Below are 19,106 nucleotides of genomic sequence, written 5' to 3'. Positions count from 1 at the left end.
GGATAGTTCAGCCTGGGGCTGGATTGGCATAGAAACAATGTGTGCAAGACTTCTCTAGTGAGTAGAGTCTGTAAAATCTTCAGTCCTATTCCCTCCATTGCTGGGCAGTGTTTAGTGGAGTGAAAAATAGAAAGCTGCCGAAGCAGCTGCCATCCGTGTGTGATATCCCAATTGCCCTTACAAACTGGCTTTGTGCCCAACATTCCCTTGGCTTCAGAAGACATTTTGGAAAGTGATATGGCGGTCTCAGATGGGTACAGGATAATCCATTATTGCTATATCAAATCCTACTGAGGCCAGGAAGAGATAGTGAGGGAAGAATGCTTTTTTTCAGTAAGGGACTGCAATGTATGCAAGGCAGAATCTTCCTTTGTAGCCTCATCCTCAATTCAGGATAGTCAAAGTCCTCAGAAGAACAACTACAATGACTCACAAAATAAAGTTGTCGGTTTGTGTTCATCTGAGAGCATAGTGATTGTCTTATTTCAGCCACAGAGTTGTTATTAGAAGAACAGGAGTACTTGTGGCACCTTAGAGACTAACAAATTTATTAGAGCATAAGCTTTCGTGGACTACAGCCCACTTCTTCGGATGCATATAGAATGGAACATATATTGAGGAGATATATATACACACATACAGAGAGCATAAACAGGTGGGAGTTGTCTTACCAACTCTGAGAGGCCAATTAATTAAGAGAAAAAAAAAACCTTTTGAAGTGATAATCAAGCTAGCCCAGTACAGACAGTTTGATAATAAGTGTGAGAGTACTTACAAGGGAGATAGAGTCAATGTTTGTAATGGCTCAGCCATTCCCAGTCCTTATTCAAACCGGAGTTGATTGTGTCTAGTTTGCATATCAATTCTAGCTCAGCAGTCTCTCGTTGGAGTCTGTTTTTGAAGGTTTTCTGTTGTAATATAGCCACCCGCAGGTCTGTCACTGAATGACCAGACAGGTTAAAGTGTTCTCCCACTGGTTTTTGAGTATTTTGATTCCTGATGTCAGATTTGTGTCCATTAATTCTTTTGCGTAGAGACTGTCCGGTTTGGCCAATGTACATGGCAGAGGGGCATTGCTGGCACATGATGGCATATATCACATTGGTAGATGTGCAGGTGAACGAGCCCCTGATGGTATGGCTGATGTGATTAGGTCCTATGATGATGTCACTTGAATAGATATGTGGACAGAGTTGGCATCGGGGTTTGTTACAAGGATAGGTTCCTGGGTTAGTGGTTTTGTTCAGTGATGTGTGGTTGCTGGTGAGTATTTGCTTTAGGTTGGGGGGTTGTCTGTAAGCGAGGACAGGTCTGTCTCCCAAGATCTGTGAGAGTAAAGGATCATCTTTCAGGATAGGTTGTAGATCTCTGATGATGCGCTGGAGAGGTTTTAGTTGGGGGCTGAAGGTGACAGCTAGTGGTGTTCTGTTATTTTCTTTGTTGGGCCTGTCTTGTAGGAAGTGACTTCTGGGTACTCGTCTGGCTCTGTCAATCTGTTTTTTCACTTCAGCAGGTGGGTATTGTAGTTTTAAGAATGCTTGATAGAGATCTTGTAGGTGCTTGTCTCTATCCGAGGGATTGGAGCAAATGCAGTTATATCTTAGAGCTTGGCTGTAGACAATGGATCGTGTGGTGTGTCCTGGATGGAAGCTGGAGGCATGTAGGTAAGTGTAGCGGTCAGTAGGTTGCCGGTATAGGGTGGTATTTATGTGACCATCGCTTATTAGCACAGTAGTGTCCAGGAAATGGACCGCTTGTGTGGATTGATCTAGGCTGAGGTTGATGGTGGGATGGAAATTATTGAAATCATGGTGAAATTCCTCAAGGGCTTCTTTTCCATGGGTCCAGATGATGAAGATGTCATCAATGTAGTGCAAGTAGAGTAGGGGCGTTAGGGGACGAGAGCTAAGGAAGCGTTGTTCTAAGTCAGCCATAAAAATGTTGGCATATTGTGGGGCCATGCGGGTACCCATAGCAGTGCCGCTGACTTGAAGGTATATATTGTCCCCAAATGCATATATATGCATCCGAAGAAGTGGGCTGTAGTCCACGAAAGCTTATGCTCTAATAAATTTGTTAGTCTCTAAGGTGCCACAAGTACTCCTGTTCTTCTTTTTGCGGATACAGACTAACACGGCTGCTACTCTGAAACCTGAGAGTTGTTATTGGGGCATTTAGTTCACTAGTTGAGGTACAACGCATGTTGGAGTTCTAGTTACTTCCATTTTGTCACTTGTAGTAATATTGCTGAAAGCCAAATTTGTCTAAATAGCAGTGGAGTGATGTGGTTAGCAGACAGTAGTAGCAGCCAAAGGTGTAGGGGTGTTAGCAGTAAGTAGGATAATGATCACAGTACTGTTGGTTTCAAAAACATTGCCCTCACTGTCTGCAACAAGAATTTGCTCAGCATCAGAGGTCAATGGTGGGTGTGTGAGTTTTAAATGAATGGTGAAGGCCTCTACCTTCACTCACCCTTTTGTGACAGAAACATAGTTGGCCCGGCAAAGATCACTTTTTCTTAATGAGAGAACATTGCATGCAGATTATGTCCTGTCTCTTCTTGTGACTATGGGAATATCAGATGTGGATTCACTATTATTGTGGGCCTTACCATACACATGCAAAGTGATGTTGTAGCAGATGAAGTGGGCAGGAGTTGGCCTTCTTCCACTTCCTTCTCTTTGATCTAAATGAAGCATAACAAAGAAAGGAAAGGAGAGGGTTGATGGTAGAGGCCTGTCTTTAACTAAAGAAGAATGGAGATCAGAATAGTAGTAATAGTTCCACATTTTGTAAGAATCAAGAGCATGTCAAAGTAATTTTGCATGGCCATGAGCAGGTGTTTGGCTTTTTCTTGGGTGACACTGATTTGCAGATGACAAGAACCAGCATTACACCCTCAGAAGAACATCAAAACAGCACCCTACTGCACTGTTATCAAATTCCTCATTTCCAGAATTTCCAGCTGCCATTGCAACTGCAGCAGCAGTAACAGCAACTCTTTAATATCCTACAACAGTGCAAGTGTAATGCCAGCTGGTGACTAGGTCTTCCTAACCATCACAGTACTTGCTGTTTATTTTTATTCTTGAACCACACCTTAGCTCACTGTTTTCTCAATGAGGCAATTGGCTTTTTCTTTAATATGGAGCTGTGTTGCTTACCAACACTACCAATATCTGTCTCTCAACTGCCCTAAATTTTGGCATAACAGAAGAGGTTAGTGAAAGAGAATCTCAATGCTCCATGCTGGAGCTAGGTTCTCAGCTGGGGTAAATTAGCATAGTTCCATTGGCTTCAATTGTGGCACAAATCAAAATGCCTTTATTCATGAAGAAAATATAATTTGCTAGCAGCAGCTCTACTGCACAACTGAAAAGAACAACAGGGGCCAAAGCACATGTCCCTTTCCTTTCCTCTGAAGTGAAGTGGGGTTGTAGTAACTTTGGTATGTATATCGGTAAAAGATCTGTGGGATTTTTGCATAGCTATGGACTCTCAGTGCTTAGTTCTATAGTGAAGGTACTATAATAATAATTTTTCAAGCTAGATGACATAACACATTAACTGAGCAGCATTTATGTTACATTGATTATTGTTTTATGATACAATGCACACAACACACGTGATGATGACGTGTTGCAGAGCCATCTGACATTGTGCATTTACCACGCATGTTTGACTGTCTCACTTCTGCCCATTAATGCATGACGCTGGGGCTTATATTAACTTTCCAAACCTCTGAACAGTTGCAAAAAACCACCACGAAACAGAAAAAATACATCCTGCCGGGAAAAACATCCTCATCCCCCAAATGTCATATAAATTAAAAGAGGAAAAAAGCAACAGGATCACCAAGATGTGCACATGGCTGCCTGAGTTACTGCACGACTGAACTTATTATTATCCCCTCTCTCCTGCTGCTTCTCCCCTTCTCGTGAATGACCCTTACTTCCTGTGTCTTGTGACGTTAAGATCATGTGCATTCCAGGCAGGAACCATGGATCTGATTCTCCCGTGTCCTTCATCTTACATAGCCATTTACCCCTGGACAAAGTTAGTGTAAAACACAACCACGCTGATATCTAAGCAATTGCTGGACCCGACTGTGCTCACACATGATTTTTACCAGTAAAAGGAACCACAATCCATTTTAAAAGAGCTCCCCCCCAATTTATACCTGTGTAAGGGTGAAATCCGCCCATGGAAAGCCAGGGTAATTAGTCTTTAGGCAAGTGCAGTGGAAAAGAGGTGAACAGCTGAAATGCACTTCTCTAAGCCAGGAGACTATTGTGCAGTCCATCCTTCCCACACATACCCTATAGCTATTAATCCAGTGTGTAGGCTGGAAGAGTAGCTGCAGTCCCTCTGCACCAATTGAACAAGATGACAGGGCTACAGGACTATGTCTACATATAGCTTGTGGCCTCTCCCCTGGCTTGCTCCCTGCTTGGCCTTCCACACAGGCCTATGTTGGACCAGCCCCCTGGCCCTTTATGTGGTACACGGGGATGCTGAGGCAACTACTAGAAGTGCCTCTGTGCATACCTATTCAGGGTTTAAACAGGGCAGGGAGCTTTGAACTGGCCACATCAGAGGTGAGAGAAGAATCAGGCTAGATATTAAACACCTTGCGTGAAGGGTGTCCATTTTAAAACATTACATTTTAAGTGAGTTCTTAAACTTTATTTTAATAATTGATTTTGAAAAAGTTGCATTGAATTAAAGTGTGGGAAACCTTGGAATCCTCACACTACCAAGATGAAATTTTCAAAGCGGTCAGCAGGGGTCTAACTCTACACTGCAAGAAGTCAATAATAAAACTCCCACGCATGGGCTACAGTTATAGCATTGCTGAGCACTTTGGGACTCCCACTCCCCGTCTTTGCTGGAACATTTATTACCAGTTTCAGACTTTGGACGGCTGCTGCTTATCAGCACAATCCTGCCCCTTGGAATCAATAGAAAAATTCTCACTGTTAGCGCAGGCAAAAGCAGCTCTTGACTCAGGGAAACTGGTTTTCTGTTTCTATATTAAACTTTGCACTGAGTGAATATAAAGAATAAAATAACCCCACATGATTGTCTGAGAGCCCCATGTTTATAACTAAGCTTTGTGGAAAGCACAGAGGGATGCTGAGGGGCTGAGTCTACTCTCTTGCTTGCCCAAGTCAGCTGTTATATCTGTCTATATTAAAGTATTTGTTTAATACCAGGAAGTGATTACAGTGGTGTGGTTGGAGACACCCCCCCGCCCCACCCCAAAATAGCTTGGAGTTTGTATAAATATTTTGAACAATAGGAAGCAGAACCTCAGCTGGTTTACGTTGTCTTATAGCCACTGGATCTGCCCCTATGACGTCATTATTTCATTTGTGTTAAACACACACCGTTTTGTCATGTTTATTATTATTATTATTATTAAACCATTTCTTCTGTTTGACACCCATGTGGACACCCATGTGGAATTCTTTGATCCCCAAAGAAATGCCACATGTTTGAAGGCGGAATTTGCCTCATGTTTATTTATAAGGTCCAGTTCAATTAAGCGAGTTGGATGCTGGGGAGGGGGGGAGGTCCATGGGAATTGTAAATGATTAGTACCTCTGAAAATCAGCCTTCTTGTGTAAGTGGTTAACTATGGAGTAAGATCTCTAATTTTAGGCACCTGCGTTTGAAAATGTTGAAGTGTGATTCAGATTCCCAATCTGTAATATGGGGGTAACAATCCTTACCCAGGTTATGAGGATGTTGTGACACTTCCTTCTTGTTGTTTGTAAAGTGTTTTAGGATCTTCAGATGGAAGAAGTGATAGAAGTCCGAAGTATTATATTGAAGAATGTCAAATATAAATTATATTGGTTTGTAATTACAGTATAGAAAATAGTCAGTATCAAACTACTAGTATCCCAAAACATTCTCTCTTTCTATTATATTTAAATGGATAAACAATATCTTTAATTGTAAAAATGGTGCTTACTGCTGATTACAGATAGAAGGTAATCAGAAAACTTTCAAGTTTTTAAGGTTTGAGAATATAGGACTAGATTGTCAAAGATATTTAGGCACTTAAAGATGCAGATAGGTGCCTAGTAGGGTTTTCAAAAGTATGTAAGTGCCTGTTTCCCATTATTTGTTGGAACTAGCAGTATCTGCATCTTTAGGCACCTGAATATCTTTAACTATCTAGTTTAAGGGCCCCAAATCAACAAAGTACTTAAGCACATATTTAAATCCCATTAACTTCTATCCCTTCATTGAGATTTAAGAGTAGTTACATGCTTAAAACCTTTCCTGAGTAGGGGTGGGATTACTCATGTGCTCATAATTAAGTGTCTGGTGACACCTTAAAGACTAACAGATTTATTTGGACATAAGCTTTCATGGGCATCTGAAGATATGGGTTTTTTACCCACAAAAGCTTACGCCCAAATAAATCTGTTAGTCTTTAAGGTGCCACCGGACTCCTCGTTGTTTCTGTGGATACAGACTAACATGGCTACCACTCTGATAATTGTGTGTTAAAGTGCTTTGCTGAACTGGGGCCATAGGACCTGATTCTGCTATCATTTGCCCCAGTGTAAATCAGGAGTAACTCCACTGAAGTCAGTAAAGTTACACCAGAATCAAAGATAAGTGAGAACAGAATCAGACCTTCGTTTCCTATTGATGAAGAAACATTACCCCATAAATAACAACCGAATTGCTCAATTGTAATCTTATTATGGAGTCTAGTCCAACTTAAGCTAATAATTCTTTATTTAATATAAACTATTCACCAAATTTTCAAAGAGTCTCAAAGCCAGACTGTAAATTTACTTGAATTTTCAATTCCATGTGCAATCTGTTCATGTCTGTTACTTGTGTTTTAAAATTATAGTATTTGCACATAATTTGCTCATGCAAATACCATTTGTGTGTGTAAATATTTTGTGTGTGTAAATACCAGTACATGAAGAATTGCTCCTGCAAATGATTGCACATGCAAAATTAAAGGCTGCATTTTAGAAAGTTTGTCCTTAGACCTTTGAAGTGACCAGATTGTTTTCCTTTTAAATGTGCATCCTTTAGATATTTTTTTATTTCCACTGTAGATCTTTCAAGTCTTCTGAGAAAAAATATCAGATATACTTTGGATAGATCTTTCTTAGTAAAGGAATGCTTACTTCATTCCTAATTTATTAAACATATCCAACTACTTTCATACAATCTGCACTCCATTTGTTTTGATGAATCATCAAACACATGCAGATCGTACTGGTATTAGAATCTAACATCAGCACTTTCCAAAACATCATTAAAATAGGTAGCCAAAAAAACAGACGCATTTTTACTTTTTGCAGGATAAGATGTGATTTAAATTATTCTGTATGATAAATAATTTTAAAGGCTGATGTGAATAGGCTATAAACATGTGTCTACATGTATTTTACAAAATCTCTGTGGCAGATTCTCGACTGCATCCAAGCAGAGCTGGAATGTAGTGAGAGGGGAGGCTGTCCAGGAACCAGCTGTGGCTTTCTGATCCTGAGCCCTCTGGCCCTGGTGCGAGTTACAGTGGTAAGGGGACAGCTCTAACTTGCACCACTAGCATAAGGTCCCTGAGCTCAGCTACATCACATCCCTTCCCCACCCACACCATCCCCAGAACTGCCCTCCTACTATGCCATGAGTGGTGAGGAGCTGGGGCAAGAAACAGCTATGCCAACAGATAGCTCCTCTTCCACAGGTGGAATCCTCCACGGCTTTAAATCCACTTTTGTGCTGCTTGGGCCAGATCCTTAGCTGTTGTAATTTGTTATCACACCATTGACTTCACTGGAGAGCTGACAATTCCCACCAGCTGGGGATCTGCCCCGTCATGCAGTGCAAGGTGGACTTAGGAACCAGAGAATCCAGTCCTACTCTTTGACCCAGTTATTCCTGAACATAGACCTATTTATATAACCTCTTCCTAAAACATGTTTCTTATCGTATTGATCATGAGCCTGCTCTTAGTCTAGATTTATCTGGACTAAGAAGAAGGAAAGTACCTTTCATTTTACCTTTATCAGTAATGCAAACTGAAATATCAGACGTACTGTTGGTCATTCAAGTCTGGAGTGAATACACTGGTTCACTAACTCCCTAGATTTGTACGACTAATCTGAGCAGTTGAAAGTAGTGATGGGCTCCAGACACAAAATTCAGATTTATATCCAGATTTCAAACACCCCAACTTCTGGGAATGATTTTGGATCTGGGGTTCTGGTTTGGCCCATTGTAAAGATAGGATCAGAATCCAGGTTTGGATTTTTGATGGTCCCCAGGTGCACAGGGGTGTGTGGATCTGGGGGTTTGGTTCAGACCAATTTTTAGGTGAGTTGGCTGTAAATTCCAAGTAAGAGTTCTTTTGTTGCTTTCCCAAGTGAGCAACAGCGTGTATTGGAAGGCACTTTTCTGTGCTGTTTTCACAGATTTCTGATTCATTCAACAATGTTAGTCAATAAGCTCAGTCTCTGACAATGCTAGAAGAGGAGCCACCTGGCTCCCCCATCTTCTGTCAACCACCTTTCTCAATGTCTCCCAACGAGGACACAAACTCAGGAGGCCTCAGGGAAACCACTTTGATACACTAATATTTTTATCCTTCAAATGCTCTAAAATATACTAGCATATTTAAATGTCTCTAAAATGCTGAGCTATAAAATAATGCTATAGTTTAGCAATACTCCCTTAAAGTGTTTTCAGCAAGTCAGTATACTTCTGTGTCCACTATTTGGTCACTACTGCAGGAGAACAATATCAGGGCAAAATTCCACCATCATTTGCACCAGGTAAGCCATGGGAGATGCTCGAGTTCAAATGAAGGCAGAATTCCACCCAGGATGCCTACTGCTACTTTATTGAGTGACGTCCAGTGTAAATTTCATCTTGTTAACTACTGCCATGATCCAAAGGTCACTGAAGTCAATGAAAATCTTTCCACTGATTCTAGTGAGCTTTGGACTGGACTTATATAATGCTGCTTTTAACGGGAAGACAAGTTATTCCTTTCCAGACTTGTATTTATTTTTTGCAAAGAACTGTGCAGTTGCATAAGCCTTGTAGACAACCTGCACTGTTCTCTGTCTGTGTAGTTCTACTTTTTGTTAACTGTCAAATACATACCTCCAAATGGCACTAGTAAATACAGTGAACTAATAGCCCAAACCATCTCGGAAGTTTTTTTGGAAATTATTACTGAAAAATTGATCTTTAAAAAATGTGGCAGTAAGTAAAAATTGAAGCTGTGCTTGCTATTGTTACTGTGCTCTTCCTGCATGAGGAGACATGTAATGGTTTAACAAATCTCTCCAGGATTCCCATGCTGTAACTATACCCTGTGTGTACCGCTGCTTTAACAGTACCCCAGATCCATACATTGAAAACACTGTACATGCACTCAAAGAATAATGAACTGAGGGATAGATTGGAAACAGTTGCAATATACGAGGAGCCAGATTGGGCTAAACTGATTTGACTATTGTGTCCAAGGATTCTGTTTTTCCTTTATTAATAAAATGCTTATGAAGATTTTAATAATTATACAAAGTAATAGTAAGTATTATGGGCCAAATCACAAAGTACTTATTCTGTTTTTGCTATTTAATCCTTACTCATGCAAAAGTTTCATATTCTTCATTGGAGTTTTCAATGGAAGTTTTGCCTGAGTGAGGATTTTAAGATTTGTCCCTATTTTGGATCACAATTTTGCCACTCATACTCACGTTATGTAGAACTTCTCCTAAGTAAAGAACTACTTAGCATGAGTAAGAGTGATGGACTCTAGCCCTCCAGGCTCAAATATATTTTCAATTCAAAGTAATCATCATCGAACCTGTTGAGAAATTTCTGCTTCACAATGACATTTCTGCACCAGATACTGCAGTCTGAGCATAGAATCTCTCTGTATGTTTCACTGGGAAGAGGGCAGCACCTCTTGGGTTGTATATTTTGGGTTGTACCCTAATAACAAAGCAATAGAAAGAGCAGTGTGAAACTAACCTGTTTTTACATGGCCTACTAGATGTAACGAGGAATACGATATGTTAGAATTAGAAACAATAGCGCTTAATTTCAGAACAATGATTGCATCTTAAATTCTCATTTACTTCTCCATCCTTTTTATTTCCATTTTTCTATTGTGCTGTGAAACTGTCTATGGATATGGCTAATAACCCTGCTAAATAACCCTCTCATGAGTGGGTGGGGTTTTTGTATTTGTGGGAGGGGTTGTTTGTTTGGGGTTTTTTAGGACTTCTATCAAGCAGCTGCAGCTACTCTAAAAGATTATGGAAAACTTTTCCTCACTAACCTTTAATACTTTTAGGGATAAAAGTAGAATACTTGATAAATGAGAATAATGCCCCCCTTCCAGATTGAAATTTAAAAAGGGGTTTAATTCTTCAGTGTCTTTTAAAAAAACAAACATGTCTATTTTTTATATACAGATTATAGCCAGAAGAAAGATCTAAGTTATATGAACATTAACCTGAAAAATCTTCTGAAATTTGAAGTACTAAGGGCAAAATCCTTATTATTAAGTTGTTACATTTTTGCTCTGTTTTTAGGAAAAATTTTCTCTGAAGTCAATGAGAGATCTTTGCCTGAATAAGGACACAGGAAGAATTGATTAATGACTTCAGGATTTAAGGCTTTTTATCAGTCATAACTGAAGTAAATAGAAAGTCTCCACTTACTTGAATAGGCACTGACTGAGTTCTTAGCCCAGAGAGAATACTGTGGACATGTAATACAGTTTATGTTGAAGATCATAAAGATACTTTTTAGAAACTACAAAATAGCAGCTAAACTATTATGTCTATAGTGGGGCCAAGTCAATCTCATTTAAATAATATGCATGATTCATCTGCAGTTAGGCCTTGAGTCAGCAACGCGCTTAAGCAAGGGGCTGACGCTAAGCACACAAGCAGCTCCATTGAAGTCACAGGCTTAAAGGTAGGCACTTGTTTAAGTGGGGCCTTAATTAGGGCTGCTCCTGAGAGGCAGCTCATTATCCCTACCACACCTATTTAATAAGGCCCAGGCTCTGCCACCCTGGCGTTCAGTAGCACTGTCACTGGCACTACTCTTTTAAGGGCTGAGCAACATGACTCAGGTTTGCAGACTCTGGCGCTATGTTAGACCCTGTTCCTGCTGCCGTTGAAACGAGTGCGAATTTTCACCATTGACTTTAATGGCAATAGGCTCGAGCCTTATATGTTAAACTTTTTCAAGACAGAGAGTTTGGTTCAGTATCAAGGAAACAAGGCTGCTGGGATCAGCTTCCATCTTGGCCTCAGTCCTGCAGTCCTCACTCAGGTGAAACTCCCATTCGAGTTAATGGAAGCTTTGGCAATTTTATGAATGTAGAGAGCAATCTAAAAGCACTGGCTTTGTCTCTAAAAGCTTAATTAGAAACCCATAGTAAATATCTCTGGTTTAGAAGCAATTGCTTCCCGGAACAAAAGGGACAAATGAACAATTTCAATCCAATCTTGCTATTTATCCTCTCCCTCTAGATCATGACCCATAATTAGAGTGCTTATATAAAATTACATTTGTCAGACTGACTGCTAAATTCCCCTCCAAGGCTTTATCCACAAAGAACAGTCTGTTATCACACCCAGTACAGCTTATATTTCTCCTTTTCAGTTTCAGGGGAAGGCAAGCAATTACATTATCTGCATTGACAATCTAATATAAATTTAACTACAATAAAAAGAGGAGCAGGTCACATCTGTTTAGAAATAATTTCCAAAATTTCATAGTTAACCAGCAAAGATCTGTCCGGTTTCCAAGAGGGGCTCATATGAAAAGTCATTTCCAGGCAATAAAGGACAAAGGAGATGTTCTAAAATGGGAATTTATCCAATAAATAGGAATGTATCTGACCCTGTGTGAGGTGGAAAACTCCATGAGTTTGCACTCACTGTGTTTCTAATCTGTTCCTTCAACTCTGGAGCATGGGTGCCCCTTTCCTACTGAGCAGAGGGTTCCACCATCAAACTCAGATGGGATCCCCCTGAGATCCATGGAATCACAGTCATCTCTTTGGAGATCCTGTCCAGCTTCATTCCCTCCTGATATCTCCTATGACTCTTGGCAGAAGGAGTCCTATAGGAGCCCTGCTGCCAAAGAATCTCCCACTTGCTGCTTCTCCCAGACCTTCCTCGCAGGGTTCCACATCAGTGAGAGGGACAGCAGGTAAGTCAATGTCCCCACTGAAGTCCTTCAGAGTTAGTGATGGGAAGATGCCATGGACAGAGGAAGTCCCCTTCCAGTCCCTGCCCAGTCCCCACTCCTTTGCTAGTTAACAGGGACAAGCAATGGGAGGGGGAAGTGGTGCTTCCTCAGCACCACCATTTGTACATGGGGATAATAACATTTACCTTCCTTCCATGAGTGTGGCCAGAATTTATTATTTAGGGATAGATTCCTGCTAATCTTTTCACAGGGGCATAGGGGAAGAGGAAGGATAGTATGAAGCATCTCGAACTCACCCCGCCCACATACATACACATCTTGTGCAGTCCATGTAAGGGCTGGCCAGAATTGCAGTCCCTGTGCTCAGGAGATCACGGATCCTGCCCCTGTGGACATGAATGGTGCCCCAACATTAAATGGACTCATGGCTTCCTGCCCTCACCACATCAGCTGGTAGATCTGGTTGGATGTCTAGGGGGAAATATGCTGCACCCCTTAACGGGAGGTAGCACAGTTTGTGCTCCCCACACCCTAGGAAACCCAGCATATAGGTAAAGTATAAACATGTGACGCGTTATTTAAACTCTTATTAATAATATGCATGATTAAATATTGATTTAGCTGTCTAGCTTTAGGCCTTGTGACACACATCAATTCATTATTTAAAACCTCATTAACAAAGATATGAGGCAGTGCATCCTAAACAGCTGTTAAGCCTCCAAAAAGGTGGTGAATGCAGCATAAATGCCTTGATAGATTTAATAATCAACCAGTTTTTAAATAACTGTAGTCCTTAGTTTAAAATGGGAGATAGATTTAAAACCTTTATTTTATAGCACTAACGATAACACTGCCTATCTAAAAAAAAAAAAATCTAGACCCATATTGACCTGTTTCTATAAGTGTTCATATTCAAAACAGACTCAAGCTAACCAGAAATATAAATCCAGTCTGACTTTTATCATTATTTTGCGAAGATGCTCACATAACTCTTTTGGTTTTGGTTCGTAGAATTTATAGAATTTTACTTGCTAAAAGTTGGGTCATTTAAAAAAAAAGTCTGGTGTATTCTGGAAACACTTTTTTTGCCTCTGAAAGTAAGCAAAATTATTTATACTGTCAGGGGGGTTGTCAAATGGAAATGAGAGGTTTATTTAGTGTGTGGATCCAGCTTATAAAAGAGCTTAAGTCCTCATTCCTTCTAACATCTTAACAGCTGTGCAGTTTCTTACAAAATATGTTTTATCGTTTCAAGAAATGCTGTTAACCTCGCAGTTTTAAAACTGAATGAACAAGGCCTCTTGGACAAATTGAAAAACAAATGGTGGTACGACAAAGGAGAATGTGGCAGCGGGGGAGGTGACTCCAAGGTTAGCCTCAATGTCACCAAAGCGGGTAAACAGTATGTAAAGTAATTGGTGCATCTGCTGGGGCTTTACCTGCAACCAACCAAACTTCAGTATTGCTAGTCACTGAGCTCAAGATCCAGACAGATGTATGCGATTACTGTCAAAGCAAAAATATTTGCATTCGTTGCAAGTTTCTCAAGTGGAACTTGTTAACAAACCAATTTAAGCTATGAATTCTATCATCAATGCTCAGAAACCTTCCTCTGTCAAGAATAGATGACATGCGCCCTACGCAAAAAGATACAAGACCACAGCCATCTCAAAGCTAGGTCTAGTGAACAAGCAGCAGGAGACCCAGAAGCAAACATGACTCCTCATTTTCTGGACTGCATTGCTCCAATGTGTTTTTCCCTCAATATTAGAGGAAGGTGGAGCAGCTCAGCTCTGCTCCCTCATAGCAGCGGCTCAGGATGTACAGGCTCAGGAATTTTCTATTTATACAAATTTCCATTTCCAGCCAAAGTATCCAATACACTGATGCAATTTCCAGTTAAAATAGCACACAGTGGAATGTTGTGATACATTACCTGGAAGCTAAAATTCATGTGTATTCCTTAGGAAAAAAGTTAACTGGAAATTGCACCTCTCTCTTATCCTTCGCCATGTCAACAGGGCTGAATTTTAGGCCGTTACTCATGCCCTGGATAAAGTTAACCTACTTTTCCTTCATTTCATCTAAACTGAGACTTTCAAATCGCCAGTCATATAACTTGTTTTGCCTTCTCACATCAGCATCCATTAGGCAAACTAATGTGTGCTGAAATGGCATAGAGGGAAAATTAAGATACTAAAAGTAGCCCTCAATGTGCCAATCAAACACTCTTCAATATATATTTGTGTGCATGTGCGTGTATGGTATATAGAGAGAATACTACATGGGTAACTGTGAAGATACAAGGCTATCTATATTGTGGGGTTCTGGTGACACTGAGGGAACCCAAAATGTTTAATTAGCCTTCTTTACAGTTTCTTACATTGTATTTTTTCTCCTCCCCTTCCTCAACCCTCCTTTCCTGACACTCTGCCCTTGCCGCAGAGACCTCTCCTTGTGCTGCTCTGCACTCACACAGAACTGGTGTCCTAGTCCTCTGTGCTTTGCCTTCCATCCTGCTGCTCTAGCAAGTTTTTTTCCCCACAGCTCTGCTGGCCAGCGGTTACAGTTTTAAAAGTGGTCTTTAGTTTCTTCTCCAAAGTATGTGGACATGAAGTTCATTAGCACTTACTGCAACTGCAGATAACTTCTTGTAAGAAAGCCTATCTGATAAGCCATAAAATTCTGACTTTCCCTTTTTTTTTTATTTTTTATAATACTCCATCCAAGTCACCACTGGGCTGAAGTTTCACTCATTGTGAAACTTCACTGTTGGGCTTTTTAAAAAATACTGTATAATATAATATTATAGAAATGTCATGGAGGTGATACTACATTTGTGAATGAACACTTTTTTTTCTATAATGTAGCTGAAACATCCCGAAAAATCTCAGGTAAAACTTCCTAGTTGTAAGAACAGTAGGACAATGGAACAGACTGCCTCAGGAGGTTGTGGAAGCTCCTTCACTAGAGGTTTTCAAAAAGAAGCTGGAGAGCTATCTATCTGGGATGGTTTAAACACAACAAATTCTGTATCTTGGTGGGGGTTAGACTAGATGAATTTTGTGATGCCTCTAACCCTATGATTCTATTATCAGTTTGAAATATAAAACACAAAACTATGCTTAATGTTTCAAATCAGTATAATGAGATGATTACCTTAGAACTCTATTTGCCTTAACATCTGTTATTAATAACCCTGGTAGATAGGGACCACATGCAATGAGGTAGAGGAGGGCAGCCGGCAGAGGGAAAAGCAGGATGTCCTAGGATATCACAGGGAAGTGACTGCATGAGGAGAGGCAGGAAAAAGCAGTAGTCAGGAAGGAGAAAGCTAGGAATGCAGCTACATGAAGTGAGGTACAGGACCTACATACCAATGAGAACAGAAAGTGAGTAGGGACACATTGCACGGGGGAGTGTAAAAAATGTGACACAGGGAAAGTTGAGACTGCTACATCACAGTAGGAAGGATGGTGGATAAAGGAAGTATTATCAGGGATAAACAACATTGGGGGATGTAATATATAAATGCTGATAGCTGCAGCATCTGTTTTCTTAAAAAATACAGATGCCTGAATTCTTGACTGGTTGATATAAATGTTTTATTGACATTTATCATCTACAAAATTCCTTGTTTTGAAGTAAATCTACACATCCACTAATAATCTTATAGGGTCTGATCCACTGATGTCAGTGGGAGACTTTTTATTGATTTCATTGGGCCCTGGATAAAAGCTTTTATATTCTTTTTTTTCTTTTTTTTTTTGCTCTCATATGATCATCTTAGCAGAACAGGTTGTTCTGCTGTATTGCTAACTGCTACAAACAGTAGTTCAAGTTCATGAGTCAGGCCCTTAATCAGAGTCCCTTTTTTGATTTGTATAAAATTTTAAAAAATGATTGGATTGAGTCCAGTTCTAGATTACAGTATGCTACAGTCTCCTTGATGAGATTAACAACCTCTCCCCCACCATGAAAGCAATACAGCACTCTAGGCGTACCTGGCCAAACTGAGCTGTGCCCTCTGATATACAGCCAACCAGCCAGCACACACAACCCTAAACCCAAAGTATTTCTTCATGGTCATGCCTAGAGACACGCTGTAATCAATTTAAGTTGCTCAGCAACTCTCAGAAGGCGTTTAGATCTTGTGAAACCAGGCCCTTGCAAACTCCTAGATCCAGTCTGTGCTCTTAAACTAACGATTAGTATATAGTATGGCTGTACTAGCCCTCACCATTTTTGTTTTAACCCCAGCTACAAAAGAAAAGGTCTCCAACAATTCAGAAATAGAGTTCATTAGTGTTTAGTGGTTACCAGTTCCCTTCAAGAACTCCATGTCACTAATTTATAGCTCATATTGACTATCAATAAGATTTAGTGCTAACGTCATTTTTGAAAATAGTAATTAGGTGCTTTTGAAAATAATAACTCAAGTCTTAAACATATGCTGCCACAGGTGTATCTGATAACATTAAACTCGTTTAAACATAGTTTTTGCCATTTAATTTCCATTTCTTTCTACAAAAATAGAAAACATTGACCAATAACAACAAAAATGGCTCTCTAGTTCTGTTTTCCACCCACATGCTAATACAATGTTCCTCTTCTTTCATTTAGTGGATGGGATTGGCCTTATGACTAATTAAAGGCCTACTCACAAGTGGCTAAGGAAAGTGCTCCTATTGCATAGCAATTATCCCCCTCTTTGAAATTTTGCAGTGGTTTTAGAACTCCGTGCTGTAGTTCTTACTGCTGCATGTGCCCATTAGCACAGTGTTGTATGATATTAAATTAGGATCATTTTTCACAATTAAATTATTCAAGTTTTATGCCATTATAATTTCAATGATGTTACCAGCATAAAAGTCAGTGTCTTAGCCTTTTGAAAATAGTTCCTCCCATCAATAAATGAGTGAAGATGGAACAGGAGAAAATGACAGGAAAGCCAGGTGGGGAGGTGGAAGTTGGTAAAATAAAAAATAAAGAATGTCTTTAATGGCATATTATTCTTCCTGGCCCCTATTCTCCGGTCAGTACTTAAACAGCACTGCCACTGATTCTAAATGGTCTCACTCTGACTGTTGGACTGGAGACTTGGATCTTCTTCACTATAAAATCCTAAAATTCTTATGCTATATAGTATATGCAATGTGACTATTTAGATAGCATGGGACAAATTCTGCTGTGTTACTCCAGATTCACACTTCTGGAAATTAGAGCACAATTTGCTCCTAGTACTGCATGTGCAAGTGAAAGATTTATACCACCCCCAACATAAATAATGGGTCACATCTTCAGCTGATGTAAGTTGACTTCAATAGAGCTACACCGGCTTACACTAATAGAGAATCTGGACCAACTTTTTTAACTTGAGTTCCTAACCACGTTTTAAACAAAAAAAATCATATTATCATTTGGCAATAAAATGTACAGTATACAGGACTGAACTTGGTGGAACATTTAATTCCAGACGACTTATCCATTTTATGTTTTTGTACCACCCTTATCTAATATGCCATAAATCATATTGACTTAGATTCTGCCACCCTTAAAATCAATGGAGCTACTTACTAAATATGTTTCTACTCAATGTGGGAAAGGTTGGTAGCATCTGAGTGTTTGACAGGTGTGGTTAGAAAAAGGTAGGGTTTGAAGGAGAGATTTTCAAACAAACGAAGGGTTGCAACATACTCAATTCCCACTGAAAGCCAATGGGATTTGGACACTTAACTCTTATTTGTGCCTAAAATGTTAAAAACAAAACCAAAAAAACATTATTCTTTATGAATTTTGGTGAAGAACTAAAATATATACTAACTGTAGTCTGGTTTTGATAGAAATTTTGCAAGCCTCTAAAGTTCCATTTAATTTTGAATGTGTTTTGAAACTCAGTCTCTCAGATCACTTTTAAATCTTGAGCTTTTCTTCCTACCTTTAATATCTACCTATGATATCACATGTGGCTCATTTAAAGATGGACACAAATACAATTTTAAAAACATCAAACATTTTTAAGTTCCCAAAGTGTCTACAGTATTTAGTCATGTGCCTTAGGAAAGGCTTAAGCTCAAGATGGTGCTGTTTACGTAAAAATTAAAGGGCCAAATTCTGTCTCATCCACACACACAAAACTCCCATTGAAGCCATGTGCAGTGGATGGAAGTGTGTAAGGGCAAGCTTGCTTAGCAGCTCTAGACTACTGATAGGGCAAGTGGCTGAATAGAAAGAGCAGTGCTAGAGAACACTGAAACGTGACCTCTCACACCAGAGCTCACTGACTGCACTGCTATGGAGGAAATGAAATTCTGCCTCTGTCCTGCCCATTGCAACCGGCTACATAATACAGAAGGCTGGTTAACGTGCAAATGTAATTTTCCCATTAGAAAGTAAATCATGAAATCAGTTGTTTTTCTCAATGAAAAGAAAACCTGAATGTTCCCGCCAAAGCACTGTGTATGCAGAAGATACCTATGGGAGCAGAAAGGATGATACAGATGGATCAAGAGTGGGTGGGAAAGAAGAAAGAAACTCAAAATGTGGCAGGCGTTAGGCAGCTTTATGTTCCTAGATTCTGAATGCTTGTGCTGAAATATCAAGCAAAAGAGTGGAGAAATTACTATTGACTCCCCCTACACACAGGTAGCCACTGTTCTTGACAGCTCATATACATAATTCATTAATATCTAGCTCCTAATTTTTATCTTATTTAAACCAGTTGAATCTGGAATAACTCCACTGACTTCCGTGAAGTTGTTCTGGATTTTCACGGTGACAACAGGACCTGGCTGTCCCTTCTATGTATATCCTGTGATGTGGCTGGGGATAGAAAGATTCAAATGGGGCACTGAGCCAAAACATTAGTGGTGTTGGAC

The 19,106-nt window shown here is 39.9% G+C and overlaps 1 protein-coding gene across 7 annotated transcripts in view; it reads left to right on the top strand.

Moving 5' to 3' along the window:
- Window positions 1–19,106, top strand: part of GRIA4 (glutamate ionotropic receptor AMPA type subunit 4) — a 294,599-nt gene that overhangs the window by 261,588 nt on the left and 13,905 nt on the right. For 3 of the 7 annotated variants that reach the window (XM_034758861.1, XM_034758864.1, XM_034758865.1), the window contains exon 14: window positions 13,484–13,598. The exons of the other annotated variants lie outside the window; for them this stretch is intronic. In XM_034758861.1, coding sequence (XP_034614752.1) covers window positions 13,484–13,598 — 115 coding nt within the window. The remainder of the gene's footprint in view (window positions 1–13,483; window positions 13,599–19,106) is intronic. 7 annotated transcript variants of the gene reach the window in all.

Source organism: Trachemys scripta, chromosome 1 (genome assembly GCF_013100865.1).
Source record: "Trachemys scripta elegans isolate TJP31775 chromosome 1, CAS_Tse_1.0, whole genome shotgun sequence".
NCBI classification, from domain to species: Eukaryota; Metazoa; Chordata; order Testudines; family Emydidae; genus Trachemys; species Trachemys scripta.
The sequence above is the reverse complement of the archived record's forward strand: the minus strand, read 5'-3'. Positions and strand labels throughout refer to the sequence as shown.